A 15,803-nucleotide genomic window follows, 5' to 3' on the forward strand; every position below is an offset into this window, starting at 1 on the left:
GGGAACACAGTGGTTGCTAGTACCCTAGACACCAACAGAGAGGCACAGGCAGGCTGGCTGCTCAAGCCCCTGGCTGTTTGCCTGATGAACCTTCTCTTAGGTCAAATGACACATTGATCTTGAAGGATAATGAGAATCCATTTCGCACATGCGTGGTATGCGGAAGGGAGATGCCACACCACCGGCACACTGGGGACACTGAACAACCTGTGCAGGGCACAGGTGGACATGCCCACATCTGCTCACCTCCAAGGGAACAGCAAAGGGCACCTTCTACACCCCAACTCAACAAACCACTTTTCAAAGTCCCAGCTGCAAACTAGACCTTTGAAGTCACCTCCCAATTTCCCCCTACCCCTCCAAAATGTGTGTTACCCCTAAGGGAAAGGACCAGACACCTGGAAACAGGGTTACTGCAGCTGCAATGCCATACTAACACAGCATCCTGAAAAGGCATTTCCACATTCAGGAAACCACAGTTTCCCATCTGGGACCCAGCCCCATGAGCTCACCAATGTAAACAAAAGGGGCAAAGGATCCCAAAACTAGACTCCCGTGGTACTTGGTGGTATAGTTCTAGAAACAGCTCTTCCCTATGTAGTTTGAGACAGGTAATACATGTGTTCCTGTAGTAGATTCCTGTATTATGTGATCCTTGTGGTTTTCATTTTATACATAGGTATGACATTTAAAACCTTTTTTTTTTTTTTTTTACAAAAGTTTATTTTCCACAAGGAAGAGCAATAGGAAAAATTAAACTGTTTTCCACATATCGTTTTCTTGAAACAGAGTCTACAAGGACATATTCAGCACCAAAACTAAAAACAAACAAAAAATACAAACAGCCATAGAATATAATCTATAAAGCAAACATTTAATATTGCACTTTGTTTCTCTAATGTTTGGATTTTACTTACTTTTTCCTAATTCAGATCAGAATTCTCTATCAAATACTGGGCTACAACTGTGAACCTCATGTTTTATAACGCTGAGAATTGACCAACATTTGTGGAAGAGTAATGCCTCTGAATAATGAACATAATTGAAACTGGAAGTCTTTATTTGATAAGCTTATACAATTTTTTGCTCTAATCAAAAAGGCTCTGATGCCATGTCAATTGCTATGATATTGGTCAATCCTGCTTCATATGCAATTTTCTATTATATTGTGGTAAGTACTTTAATGCTATGTATATCAGCAATTGTTCCCTAGTCTGTTAAAATAACAAAAAAGGAAAAAAAAGTAAAACCACCAAATGCCCTTTTACACCTACGATCCCATCAGCTTTTAAAGTTGTCTGGTTGGAGAGGGTAGAAGGAAGGGACATCCACAAAATTGGCTTAGTAACATAAGACATAATCTAATTTCCTTCTCACCAATATTCCTGCTCAAAGCCCAAGCCTTTTAACTGAATCACTTAAAACGCGACTCATTTATATTTTATCACCCTGTTGTCATTTCTGAAACATGAATTATCCTTCATGTTCTCATAAAGGCCACTTATGGAAAAGCCTATTTTGTCGCATTGATGAAGCCTTAAAAACAAGGCAGAGGTTTTTAAGAATGAGCACCATGCAAAAACACCAGCATCTCCTCTTCCACTCTGTGAGCTGTTTTATTGCACAAGGAGATAAGTATTTGATGGATTACATCTTGATTTGTTTAAGTAGTCAAGACCAGAACGGTGTCCCTTTGTCAGTGGTCTGTGTTACATGGTTTCTGAAAAGGAAAGTTGACTTCCATTATACTTCTCTAGCCTGTAAGTGCTGGTATTCACATTAGCACATCTAACGGCTCCCTTGCACTCTTTCTCTTCGGGCACACTCAAGGGCAAGTGCTCTTTCCACGTAATTTCTTGCATTTTGAATGAATATACAGTAAAACTCACTGTTCTCTTTGTTTTAAAGCTCTTGAGAGTACCACATTAAGATGTAATCGTGGAAGCAATTCCAGATAACTTGTATCTAAGTATGGCTGGTAACACTGATCCTTCCCAGTTTAATTATACTTCTAATCTTTTACAGTATCATAAACCCTGAAGATAATACAAAGTGCACAAACTGAGCTCAGCATAATACAAGCTTTTCCTGCAGTTTGAAATATACTTTCTACTAGACTTATTATACATAGAATTTTTGGTGATTAAGTAGCTATATATAAAAATAGATTTACTTTCCCTTCCCATCCCTACCTACTTGAGATATTGATCTGTCTATGAATCCTAGACAGTGTATGACTATTTCCATTTAAATTTTTTTGAGGAAGAGCTGATGTCTGCTGGTGCTGCTTTCATTTGTGCCTTTTTTTTTTTTTAGAGCTTCACAACTTGAACATCTTTTTTTATAATGCAGAAAGAGAATGGGAATGAGGGTGGGTTTTGTAACTTTTGTGTATGTCCCTATTCCAGATCTCCCTCTCAAATAAAGAACAAAAACAAAATACAAACACAAAACAAAAAAGAACTTAACAGTGCAATGTAACAAAACAAATAGCATTCCAACAGTTTGGCAAGTGATGAGTTCACCTGAGATTAAGTGATTTTTAGGCAGTCTGTAACAAAATGCTGCTTTGCGATAATAGTAGAAAGGCAACAAATTCTTAAAAGAAATCAAGAAGGTATACAATCTTGATGAAGTCTATTAGTTTCTGTCTATTAACTCTTCATCCCCCACCCTATCCCCACATCTGTTGCTTATCTACTACAGTAGGCTGCAAAACATAAAGCAAGAAGGATTGGCTTGAAGGCATTTGATGTTTGTAAATAAATCCACAATAGGATCCAAGCTGAAGAGGTGATACATGATCAGCCTACTAGGACAATTCTGAGCATGTGCATATGCAGGTAAAGTCCAGGCTACATTAAATTAAAAAAAAAAGAAAAGTCAGTGCATTTGTCAAAGTCTGTTGCTGTTGGTTTGTTTGTTTTTGTTTGTTTGTTTGGTTTTTTCCTTTTTTTTTTTTTTTTTGTCAAAGCTTTCTTTTGCTCCTTATTGTGCGGACCACAAACAAATAAGAAAGGGGTAACAACAGTCCAGCATAAATGAGAAAAAGCTGTAGTGACACTGAACCGCACAATGTAAGCAATAAGCATGTGCAAATTTCCAAATCATAAGAGGAAGCCATCCCTCTCTTAACATGTTTGAGTGTTTGGACACACATGACTGTAGGTTAGTAAGGCTGCTCCTAGTATGTGCCAGTATTTAAGAGGGAGGGGGGAAAGCTCAGGTCTTCAAGCATGTGGAGCAGTCCTACAATGTTACTGCAGGCTTCAAAGCATGATCACAGGTTGTTTTCATTTATTCACCATACAGGCAAGAGCAAAACCACTTTCTCTGAAAGCGTCTCCACTATGATGCCTTGACCTTCAACACGGCAGGTATGGTTCAAAACCCAAGTCAAGTCAGCTCCTTATGGATTCCTTCAACGAGAGGGGCAAGATGGTCTGTCGTCTGTGGTTTGATCTGGGTTTGGATCAATCTAAACAAAAGAGGGAAAGAACCCAACAACCCAAGTTATTTTTAGCCAATTGCTAGAAAATAAACCAATCTGAACAAAAACCCACCAAAACTGATGAGTCTAATACAATCAGTGATAAATGGCATTCCCAATCCAAACGTTATTCGAGTAACTGAAATACCTCTACACAGTTAGACGAACTTCCAACGACAAACTAGTAACTTAATGAAAAACTTTAAGCTACAGGTTGATGGCAATTTAAAGATAAGCACAAAGAAGTAATTAAAAAATTGGAAAATCCTGTTTTAGTAGCACAAAAATATTTTTATTTATTTATTGTACACAAAAAGACAATCTGGCTCATCACTAAACATGTAACTTAAAACATTACATTGATTTCAGAAGATGTTTTGCTTAGAAAGGCACAAAACCTCCTTCTACTTAATTTATAGGTAATTAATCCTCAAACACCCCATAAAATGTCTTGGAAGTTCATGTGTTCCACATATTATGTCTTCTTCCTTTCTACAAAAGGAATGGGTGAAGAACACGCTAACTTAATGGTAAGTCCAGTATATAGTTTGGTCAGTTAATTTTAGAAAGCCATTTTTTAGGACAAAGTAAAGGCTTCTTTCTAAATCTTTAAACAAAAGGGCCTGAGTTGTATTCTAGTGTTAAGCTATGGAAGAGTTTTCAGATAAGACTCCAGCAGACAAAAAACACATCACTCACTGCCCACTCAATCACTTAATGGCAGGTAAGTGTTACAAGAGGAAAAGAAAAAAAATCAAGAGGGGGTGAAAGCCAGGCAAGTTTTAGCCAAAGGACACTATTCTGTCCTATATCACTTCTTTTCTCTCAAAAAATATGAACATAGAGAGCTTTTGAAGTCATGTCCCAGTTACTGAGTGGCTTTCACAGAACTTAAAACTGCAGACAGAAAGTTGAAACTGTGCATTTAGAGAAACCTAAGTCAGAAAGAATACCTCTGCAACTTCTCTACATAGAACTTCTGAAAGCAATAGATACACAGAACCTAAAATAAACAGTACTTTTATAAAGTAGAGGTGAAAAACATTAGCAGGTTGTGCATCTGTACACTCAAAATGTTGGTGTTCATCAATGCATGTGTTATATATATAATGCAAGGTTTTAACGAAGTTGCGCAGACGGTGCGTAACAGCTTGGAAATTTCTACCAAGCGTTAGAATAGTGAAGAATCCTGAAAAATTATTGATGCAATTTATCTGCACTTTGCCAAAACAAAGTTTCCTTATCCTCTGTTCATAATTTTAATTATTCTTCCTGTTTTTTATAAAGCAGAAACACTTTCCTACATTTTTTCCACACAATCAGAAAAACATTGAATTCGTGATTATATTCTGAGGTACCTACTTCTGAGTAGAGGGGCGGAGGCAGAAAACGGAACTCCTGGATATATGCAAACAATGGTCCTGGAAGTGCCCTCTCAAAGTCATCACAAGCACCTAAGGGTGCAAGGCTGGACTGTCGTTGTTCCTCTGTGACCACTTCTGCATAGCTGGGAGGTGCTGCAGGGAAAAGGCACACGCAGTTCGAACAACAAGTTCTTATGCATGTCAGAACATATAACATGATAAATATTAAAACTTTTATCATTGTAAAGTGTAAAATGCAGGTAGATAAGTAACTTCAGTGATTTTTCCAGTTCTTGAACATTGAAAGGGAGGGTAGGCTGTTATGGTTTACTTTAAGACTATGCTCAAATCCAACAGCAGACTGACTGTTGTTTATTGTCGTTAAATGTCTCTTAAAATTTAATGCATACTCAAAATATTGAATTTATGTACAGGCAGGAATATTAGCATATTGCATTTCTTTGGGCTCCACAAATCAGTCTGAGATTTGCACACAAATCACCCTAAGTACTTATATGCAAAAAGAGGAGAAGAGATACAGAGTTTCTCCTTTGACAAACGATTCCCACTGCAATGGATTACACTATCTTTTCACAAAGCCTTGGATTCTAAGGATGGTAAAGGTCACCTGCCTTGAATGCTACTTTGACAGGTTACAATGCCTTATAATCAAGGATGCAATTGGGATATGGAGGCAGGATTAATTCTGCCCAGGTACAATGGCATTCCATGCTTTTGCTTGTGCCAGTGTCCAAGCAGCTGGATTCTACTGCTTGTCCCCAAGACAGGAAGACAGGGAGGAAACTCTGTTCTTCTACACAGGACAGGCAGGTGGTAAGGAAACATCCACAAGGGATTTCCTGTGGGCTTTATTATGAGGGATGTAATTTGTATCTGTTTGCATGACAGCAATGAATAAAGCAGACAAAAATCAAAACAGACTTGTTTTGTCAGGTTACCTTCTGGTCTTTCAGGCAGCGTCAGACCAAGCCAATTCATGTTCATGCTACACTGGCTGCTCACACTTGATGTTCTGCTGCCAAACGGGTGTAGAGGAATGGTGCCAATGACCAGTGGTAAGTTGAGGAATAAATCCATGGCGCCCGGAATATCAACATATACCTAAAGAACATCAAAGAGGTGTATGATTAAAAATAGGTTTGTACCTGCACTTCATAATTATTAGACTAAAGTCTCCGCCCATGGAATTCTTCACAAGGAACTGAAGTTTTTGTTTGTTTGTTTTGGAGTACAAAGCTCCCCAAGTCAAAAGCAGCTAAAGATTCTTAACATAAGCCCTCACTTGGAAATGCTGCCTACTCATAAGACATTTGCTTATCTGGCATGGCACAACTGCTTTATAGAACATGCAAGATTTAAACTGAATTTATTTACAGAATTTCTGTCAGGACACTAATGGTAGGTTATGTATTTCTTATCTAACTAGTTAGCAGCACACAATGTTTTGCTAAAAATCTGCAAGGAATAATGGAAACTACTCATGCTCAAGTGAAACAAACCACCCAACATACCATCAGTGAATACTCCACACGAATTATACTACAGTCAAGGATTGAAGGAGAAACAGGTGGAATTTTCAACTGTTTGCCATTCCAGGTTTCCGTTTTGCCAGATGACAAGGATTCCCCGCGCAGGTTGGCAACAAGCTGTTTGACTTCCTTCATTTTTCCTTTGGCATAAAATGCCTGTGTTTGGTAAATGGCTGCCTTTGGCACCACCACACGGGAAGAGCAGTTCTCAATCTCAGCAAAGATCTGAATTGACTCACCTGAAACAAAACAATTTCATGTTCTCTTTATTTTTGCATGACAACTGAAGCAAATTGCCACATACTGTGTATTGTTGTAATGCGCTAGCAATGCTCTACACTTTGAACAACACCTACTGATGTTAACAGGAATAAGGTCAGCATGAGATACTTCTGGCAGAAAAATGCACAGATCTAATAGAAGCAGATGCCCTTTGACAATCTGGAGACATAGCAAGTTAACAAAGCCAGTTGTTTAGAAATAGCAAGCTTGATGAAACTGAGGTGGTAAGAATAGTTAAAATGTTTCTTTTATATAACAGCAGTTAAGTACAAAGTGTCATTTTAAAAGGGAAGGAAAAACATTTCCTATAATTACTTCTGTTACATACCTGGGGTGTAGCCCTTCCTTTCAATTTTGGCACTTAAGGATATTGGGCCTGAGGTACAAAACCAACAACAGAGAGTTTTTTCTTTTGTGCCTGCTTGGGGTGACTGCAAGAAAAAAAACAACATTGTCCATTCAGTTGAGAGCTCCATGACTCTTTTAACCTATTCTAATCAAGACCAAAAAATTATTTTAATAATGTACTATTACACATTTTGATAAGCATAGCTAGTTTTATTTAGAGGAAGAATTCTCAAGCAAAATGCACTATGCAAACTGTAAAGTGTATTCTAATTCCATACTAACACTGCTTTTTTTGTTAGACTTCATACTACAGTCACATTTAGAACAGGTTTTTATACACAAATAAATATAGCATGGCTTAAGAAAAGGTTTTACAGCCTATATATCTCAGCATACTGTTGGAAGAGCTTTTAATTTATCATTAAACTAGAAGGTCTTTTCAGTACACTATTTCAGAAACAATAACTAAGTTGAAATACTGTAACCTTGACTCCTGCTATTTCCTGTTGCAAAGAGATCCTGTTTCATCTATATTAAACAGACTTTGTTATTTTACACGACACTAGGATTTAGGACTTGATCCAAAGCCCATTAAAGTCAAATGAGAGTCTTTTGATTTTAAGGGTATTTGTGCAAGACCAATGTCCCTTTGCAAGTCTGATTTTTCACCCATACACACAAGAAACCTATTTCAATGGACTTTGAGGTTTTCCACCCCCCCCTCCCCCGTAAGGGGGCATCTGAAGAAGTGGGGGTGGGGAATGGAATTTTAGGCCAGATTGAAATCAAATCCTCATTGAAAGCAGTTGTGATACTGAAATTATTTTAATGAAATGACATTTCAGAAAAAGATTATAGAGAATTGTGATAATTTCTCCCCACTGGTAGAAAACTATCCATATGGAAATTATCAATTATGCACACCAGTATATTTTTTACTTTGCGTTTTTAAGTTAGCAGTCTGTCATAATTCTTGAAAATTTCACTGTTCCTTCTTTATTCAAAATCAAGAGGAACAGTTCAGTTCTCAAAATTTTCCTTCTTAACAATTTAGTATTATCAATTTAAATTGATAAAGCCATTTTACATATCTTAAAAGTGAAGCAACTCCAAGTACAGGAAAACATAGCTTTCGAAATATCAGAGTTGCTGAACTAATGAAATACTGAGATGATTGGCCATAACTAAAGTAGCAAATAAGTATTAGATAAAATTAGATGTGGATAGTATTTCAGTTACTATACTTCATTATTTTTTATGCCAGGAACAAAAAATGAATAATTCTGTCAATTCTTACCAGTAATGAAGGAGTGTTGATATCTATATGTTCAAAGACTGTAAATTCCTTCTTTAATTTTACTGGTAGAAACCAAGGCCTATGCAATTCGGCTTTCACCCAATAGCGCACACTGCCATGTCTGCCTTCGAATGAGGTAGCAAGTGGTCTGTGCAGGACACAAAGGTCAAAATTGAATTGATCAGGTCAGGGATTAGTATATAGAACTGCATTTTTAATGCACTGTAGTACTTAATGAAGAGTAACTTATTTGCAAAGTTTCCATATCTCAGAAAAATTCAAGATTAAAGATGGGAGAAAAAATCATCTCCAATTCATCCTACCGTAGTTTTGCATAGATTTTAAGAATCAATTTAAGAATTGTACTAGAAAATGCCAGGAGAGTACACATTTCCTTTAAACTGAAGAGGCTACTTTCACATCTAGAGTAAAGCATGCAAATTCAAGGCTAAAATTTGATTACCAACTTAAAATTAGCACTAGTATAAACCATTTACAGTTTTGGATTGCATTTTGTAAATCATTGTCTATTACCTAACTTGGCCAGTAGCTCAGTATGAGGTTAATTTTAACTGTAACTCAGCGTTTTTGTAGTTAGTTTCACCCTAAAGCAGAGCAAATATTCCAACTTGGGAGTTCTGAAGACAGAGGCTATTTTGAGCACCTTCTAATTTTCCTCTACCTTGATGAGACCAGCTTAAAATATTTATAATACATAAGGATGTACATATACACGCATATATATACGTACATATATATACACACATGAAATCATCAAGACTACTCTACTCTGAACTTTGATACATCAAGTAAGTCTATTTTAGGAGCTGGAAGAGAGATAATGTGGAAAGGTTTTCCAGACCTTTAACCGTTGCCTTTTTTACTGTAATATCCTAAAATGCAACAAGAAGTATCTTTGTAGTCATCAATATTTCCAATTAACAGTAGTTTTCCATAACTCTTCTTTTTCCATTTTACTATGTTTTGAATATACTGTTACATATACATTAAAAATAAATTATTTGCAAAGTTTCCATATTTTCCATAGGGATTAATACTAGCCACGCTAGTGCTTTACTAGAATTATTCTTTCAGTTACAGGTTTGACTTGTCTATTTGCACATCTGACATGTTTATGTTTTTCCCCCTAATAATCCAATTAAAAAGATTTTCTAATCCATCTCCAATGTTTCATTCTGCCTCATGTTCTGTAGGGCAAAAATCAGTCAGGATGGTGCACATCTTTCTGTTGTTATTCTGAAGTTTAAGTAGATTTTGGAAGTATTCCATGGACATTACCAAGTAAGTAGCGTAACCACGAAGTGTCAAAGTTCAAGCTTTTAATATCACCCTTTTTCAGTATTATCAAAAACTGGTTTAATAGTTATTCCTTCAGGTCACTTAAAAAGAACCTGTACTTTGACCAACACTTGTGATATTTTGCTGGCTGGCTGTTTCACTACAAGCTCAGCATTTCATGTTCATGTATATGATATTTTGGGGTGGGTTTTTTTAATGCCCTTTCCAACTCAAGCGAAAATCAGTATTAGCCTTACTTCTTCTTGCAGTTGAGATTTTCACACAATGCTAACTTGCCTTTAAGGTCTTCATAGTAAATGTTACTGGAATAGTGTAGAAGTTCTGTGCTGTACACTTTGAAACTGACCTGTAAAGCGTTTATCATCTGCAGGTTCTGCTAAAACCACCACTTCCAATAAACAGCTTTAATATTAGGTAGTGAGCTATTCTGCATAACACACTGCCAAATTTCCAGTGACTTTCAAAACTTTAATGACTTTACTACTTGCCCTTTACAGCAAAAGGCTCCTTTTTCCATCCTTATGCAGACTCCTCCTTTTCCTGTGCATTTAATTTTATTGCAACTTGTATTTTAGCTCACTTCCATATTGTTAACTCTTCTATGTATAAATATTGCATCCACAATGTCTACATTACACATTTCAGATGGTGATGGGGGAACAATCTTTATCTTAACACTTCTGCTCTCACTCTTGCTTCACCTGTGCTTTCTAAGGCAAATGGGATTAGGTATGGGAACTTTCTTACTTCTACCCTTCCTTTCTGCATGAAAGGCCAGCCAGGGTACATACATCCTATTTGAGTACAAACAACCTTCTCTTTTGTTGAAATCTGGTTAAATTTGCTGCATCTCTTCCAGATGCATCTGTTCCAGACTGAGGTCAAACAATTCCACTCTGATCTTATCTCTAGTTCTGCTGGTCTGCATAGCTCCAGTAAATGGCCAATTGAGTTAGAAGGTATCTCAGCTACTCTGCAGGACTCCAGTGGCAGTTCAAATTCCACTCCCTCCTCTTTGGAAGGGGTAGTAGATTGGAATACCTAAAAAGTCAGTAGGACTTGGTCAAAAGAAAGTGAGCAACTGGGCAGCAATGAACCTTTTTGTGGCAGCTATAAAGAGAAAAAGAACGTGTATCAGTGTAAAAGCAACCTCTTCAGTGTAACGAGAGTATGTTCTCTGCTGCATGTTGGAGCACAATTCCTACTACCATTGAAAAGGTTTCCCCTCCACCCACAGCAGGAGTTTTGGTCAGGCAGGTGGGCAGCAGGGCCTGAGGACTGTGGGGGGGTACTTACGTCTGTGGAAGCTCGAAGCTGAATGCATATTCATGCCTTCCCGAAAGGATGGTGTGAAGGCCTTCTTCTGAGTTGTCATCATCTAGAGAAGAGAAAAACCAACATGCTATTCCACCTGCACACATTTCATATAAGGCATGGGCTTCTCTTCCAGTATAAAAGAGATTTTCACACACATTACAACACTTAAAAGAACGTGATGCACCAGAAACAAAGCCCTCCAGTCCATTGGTTATTAACTGCTGGAATGCAGGGAGAACTCTGACCAACAGAAAGGCAGGCAAGATTGCCACATTCACTTTACAAAGAAGCAGAAAAATTTGTTTTAATTTATAATCCTGCCTCTGAACACTGACACAGTTTCAACTGCTGCCATTTCAAGGCCTGCATGTAAGATCTGTAATGGAAATCATGCTGCTTTCCACAGCAATTGCTAGTCAGAATGAACCAGAGATGGCTCTGTAGCAGCATTAACTGTACCAAGTCTGCTGCTTAAGATTAAATGTAGTAATTCAGCTTCTTTGTATCTCCAGCCTGGCAACGGTGTCAGGCCGTTAATCATAAAAAAGTGTGAGAACGGAATAACAGTGTACAAGCACCACCAAGAAAGCACCAGACAAAGTCAGGGACACAGAAAATGGCAGGCTGCCCGATTAACACTGTCTAGAGCTAAGTTGTTTTTTTTTTTTTTTTTTGGGGAGGTTTAACTTGATCTTGCTTAGACAGCAAGACCCAGACACTTGCTGGTTTTCCGCCAGGAACGCTGCCCCTTGTTTATGGTCATGGTCATGATTACTTTATATGCTACAAGAAAACTGACATTTATTCTGACATAAGAGCAGAAGAACGCTGACTTGGTCAAAATAGAAAGTTTTGTAAAAAATAACTGAGCACCTTACACATAAAAATGGCTGGAATAATAAATGGAGATACAGCGAGACAAAGTGAAAGGGAAGAGCATATGTGTAGCAGTCTTAAGCGCTAATGGAGGCACGCAGGAGGGTTGTAAGTTCCCATTGTCCTACAGAAGCACCGATGCTCCACTTCCTACAGTGCAAACATTGAAAATCCTAAGTAAAATAATAATAAGAAAAAAAAGAACAAACAGCAAAAAAAATATATTAAAAAAAATCCCCTCAGCAAGATGTGGACATAAATGCACCTTCAAGCACGAAGCATTACCCAACACAGGTCAGGAAAACGCGCTGAAAGGGCGGCATAACGTATCGCCATAAGGGTATGTGTGTGTGAGTTTTTAATTCTTTTTTTTTTAAAGAGCATAATTTTTTTTTTTTAAACGTTGTTCCGAGGGTAGGGGGCAGCGGCGCTCTCGGCTGCGGCTCCGCTCCCCACAGCCTGGCTCCCTCCCCCTTTCCTGCCAGCTCAGCAGTCCCGCCGCGGTAAACAAGTGCTGAGCTGTCAATCAGCGCGGGCTGGAGCCGGAGCCGGAGCCGACCGGCCTGAACCGGCGCGCGCGGAGCGCCGCCAGCCCCGCCGCTCGCAGGCACGCGCTGTGCGCTGTGCCCGCGGCCCTCCGAGGGCGGGCCTCGCCGCTCCCCGCCGGGACCCCTCCGGCGACAGGCCCGCGGCGGGGACGTTACTGGGCACAGCCCTCCCTCTCGGAGGGGCTTCGCCAGCCCGTCGGGGAGCGGCCGCTGCCAGCCCGGGGACAAGCAGGGAAAACTGCGCCCTTCGCCCCGAGGGCAGCGCCCCGCCAATCAGCGACGGGCATCGCCTTAGCAACAGGGCAACAAACCGCGGCCGGCCAATCAGGGCGCGGCGGGGGGCGCGGCCGGGCCGAGGCTCAGCGCTCGGGGCGCTCATTGAAACGCGGCCGGCGGCGGCAGCTCCGCGGGGCGCGCGCTCATGCCACGGGCGGCTCCTGCGTGTCCGCACGTTCCTGGCACCCAGGAAGTTTCGCTCGGGCGAGTGATTTTTTTTTGAGGCAGCAGCGACAGGAGAAGGGAAGGAGCCGCAAGTAAGTCACCTCGTTAGTGAGGTGTGCGCGAGGCATTAATTAAAGAATAAATAAATAAAGCCCCCAGCTCTGCTACTGAGTTAAGTTCAAGAATGGTCGGTGATGGGCTCAGTGCCGCCCAGAGCTGTTCAAAAAATTACATTTTTTTTCTTCCCCGAAAAAAGGAGAAATACCGCATCGCTGCAGTGCATATGATGCATATTTAAGAAAAAGAAAAGGTAAGCAGCACACAAAAAAATTACATAACAGGTTTTTAACATTATTTTATTGCGCTGGGGAATTAAGTCATCGTCACCACCTGACGCGTGCGGCCAATCTGCGCGGAGCGGGCGGCGCACCGCCCCCCCTCAGCCGGTCCCAAACAGGATTGAACCGCTTCGAACAAAGGCTGCGAACTTCGGGGGGGAAAAAAAAACAACCAACCAAGAACCACACAGACCGCCCGGACCCCGGCGCTCCCAGCCCGCCGGGGACGGTGGTCTGCACTCCGTGGGGACACTGCGGCGGGTCGGGTGGTAAATGGGGGAGCAGGAGGTCCCGATCTCCCCAGTTTTGGGAGGGATGCTCCCATTACGCAACACCGCTTCCCCTCTTCCCCCCTTTTGCTACCTATCAAGGGCTTTTCGGACACATCGTTATACGGGGGTGACACTCCCCACCCCGTCCCGCCGACGGGGGTCCAAGGAAATTAAAGCGGTTACAACGAGGGGGTATAAAAGAAAATGAGAGGAAAAAAAAAATGACACGTGGGGTGGTGATATGTCAAAATAAGGCACAGAGAATCTTATTTGCCAATAACGAGCCTTCCTGAAAAATTCATTGTATTATTATCCCAGTAGCCTCAGCAAAACCCTGCATGTGTCAAAAAGTATGGTTTTTACGCTTTCATTGTGTTTCAGGATTTGTCAGGATTCTGCCAATAAAGTCGTGCGGTGCCTATCTGGCTCTGATTTTACAGCTGTTTTGCCCACGGACGGGCAAATCCTACTCAATATTAGCAAGGAAAAAAAGGTAGCACATTAAAAAAAAAAGTTGTTAATAAATGGTCGCGCTGAAGGGCAGGTAGTTCAAAGGAGCCCTGCTTGCAGGTACTTTGCAGATGCATTGCCTATAACTCGCCAAGGTATGACCCTGGGCATGTCCTGCTCTCCCCTGCATACATTAAAAAAGAGCAGGATAAACTGGGGTGATGCAGCGATGCGGGTTTTTCCCCCCCCAAAGTAAAGCAGCATGATGAAGGGCAGCCCTTACCTCTCTCGTGGCCGATCAGGATGTCCTTATGGTTGAAATACTCCACTTCTTCGGTGTAGTTCTGTGTATAGGCAGTGTTGGATCCAGCATTCCTCGATTCAGTCCAACGCACTTTAGCGTGTCCCCTCGCGTGAATTTTGAGGGATTTCACCCTAATTTCCCCAGTTACTTCTAAACTGACCCTTCCTGAGACCGTGTCCCCGCTAGAGTACACGGGGACATTGCTGTCATTAAGACAGTCAAAGCTTATCGTCAGACTCTTCACCTTCCCCAGCACCATGGTTTTATAGCAAAGTGTACAAAAATAGTCTGTTAAAAAAAAAGGAGGAGGAAGGGGGGGGGAGGGAACCCAAAAACAAGCGACCCCGAACCCCTCGGGCGAAGGGGCGCGGCGGCGCGTACCTTACAGCCGGCTCATGGGGGCGGCGGGGAGCCCCGGCCCCAGCCCGGGCGGCGCGGGGGGAGCTGGTGCCGGCGCGGCGTCTCCCCACAAAGGCGCTCCCGGCACCGCCGCCGGCCCCGCCTTATAAGCCGTGCGACAAACAAGGGCCGCCGCGCATGCGCCGCCCCGCCCCCGCCCCGCCCCGCCGGGGAGCTTCCTCGCCCCGCTGGGGCCCCGGGGGACACCGGGACACTGGGGAGGGGATAGTGGGGTTCGTCTGGGCCCCGGGCACCGACAGCATGCGGGCCTGAGCGGGGTGTTCTGCTGCTGGAGTCAGTAGCTCCAGGGGAGACGGCAGTATTCAAACCTCTATAAAGAGATAAAAGTTAACAAACCTCGTGCTGAAATGGGCAAACTCTCCCTTGTATGTCTCCTCATTCGTTTTTTTGTTTGTTTTGGATTGGTTGGTTGGGGTTTTGTTTGTTTGTTGCTGTCGTTTTGTTGGGTTTTGTTCGTTTTGGTTTTTGTTTTGTTTTGGGGTTTTTTTGTTGTTGGTTTGGTTTTTTTTGTTCTTTTTTTTTTGTTGTTATGGAAAGAGAAGAGTAAAGCTTGATAGGAAATTGTGGAAACTTATGGCAATAAATAAAAATGAAAATACCCTAGCCTGCTGCATAAATCACAAATTGCATTGCCTGAGAATCCTCCCTGGAAACTTCTGCGAATTAGTACTGATTCATCTGAACTGTTCTAGGATGGATGACTGCCCAAGTAATACAACTTGCATTGCCTGAGAATCCTTCTTGGAACCTTTTTCTTTTCCACTGTTGGGTTTTGTTTCTTTTTCATTCTTACTGCTTTTACCCAACCCTGTGTTGCTATTTCTCTAGTTAATGCTCTGGGTTTGGTTATTTATGCTACATTAGCTAATTCCCCACAGACACAAAGCTTTCAGTTAGAATTATGATGGTCGTGGGTGACATCCCTGAAGCCACCTTGCTTTGGGGGTCTACACAGAGGAGCACCGCTAAAACTTCATACGAGCAGTTAAGTTTTGAAAGCATTTGCCTATTCTTACTGCCTTTCTCAAGTAAAAGAAAAAAAGTAATTCATATTTCCCTTGGCCTGACACCTGGTGGATGTTCTCATGCTGCTTTTGTAGCCAAAGTTGTTAGAGTGAGTCTTGGGCATAAATTAGGACTTTCTGTGGTTTTGCACCATCTTGTGGTAACCTTTCATACATACTTA

At 41.2% G+C, this 15,803-nt stretch overlaps 1 protein-coding gene and 1 long non-coding RNA gene across 2 annotated transcripts in view; one reads left to right on the plus strand and one right to left on the minus strand.

The window, feature by feature from the left end:
• Positions 1–855: 855 nt before the first annotated feature.
• ARRDC3 (arrestin domain containing 3) lies at positions 856–14,685 on the minus strand. Its single transcript, XM_064642658.1, has 8 exons — positions 14,177–14,685; positions 10,948–11,029; positions 8,332–8,479; positions 7,015–7,117; positions 6,387–6,643; positions 5,814–5,976; positions 4,853–5,007; positions 856–3,478 (listed from the first exon to the last, which is right to left on the minus strand). The coding sequence occupies exons 1-8, from the start codon at positions 14,454–14,456 to the stop codon at positions 3,422–3,424; spliced, it is 1,245 nt and encodes a 414-aa protein (XP_064498728.1). The 5' UTR covers positions 14,457–14,685; the 3' UTR covers positions 856–3,421.
• Positions 12,444–15,803, plus strand: part of LOC135407539 (uncharacterized) — a 33,606-nt gene continuing 30,246 nt past the window's right edge. Inside the window, exon 1 of the long non-coding RNA XR_010426917.1 lies at positions 12,444–13,143. This is a non-coding gene — a long non-coding RNA (uncharacterized LOC135407539). The remainder of the gene's footprint in view (positions 13,144–15,803) is intronic.

The sequence above is a fragment of the Pseudopipra pipra genome, chromosome Z (assembly GCF_036250125.1).
Source record: "Pseudopipra pipra isolate bDixPip1 chromosome Z, bDixPip1.hap1, whole genome shotgun sequence".
Taxonomy (NCBI): Eukaryota; Metazoa; Chordata; class Aves; order Passeriformes; family Pipridae; genus Pseudopipra; species Pseudopipra pipra.

Excerpts from the sequence above, each read along its gene's own strand:
- ARRDC3 (XM_064642658.1), bottom strand. The coding sequence starts at position 14,456 with ATGGTGCTGGGGAAGGTGAAGAGTCTGACGATAAGCTTTGACTGTCTT. Across the intron at positions 8,480-10,947 it reads AGCTTCGAGCTTCCACAGAC|ACCACTTGCTACCTCATTCG; the intron begins GTAAGTACCCCC and ends TGTCCTGCACAG. Across the intron at positions 3,479-4,852 it reads CTCCGCCCCTCTACTCAGAA|ATTGATCCAAACCCAGATCA; the intron begins GTAGGTACCTCA and ends TCTTTTGTTTAG.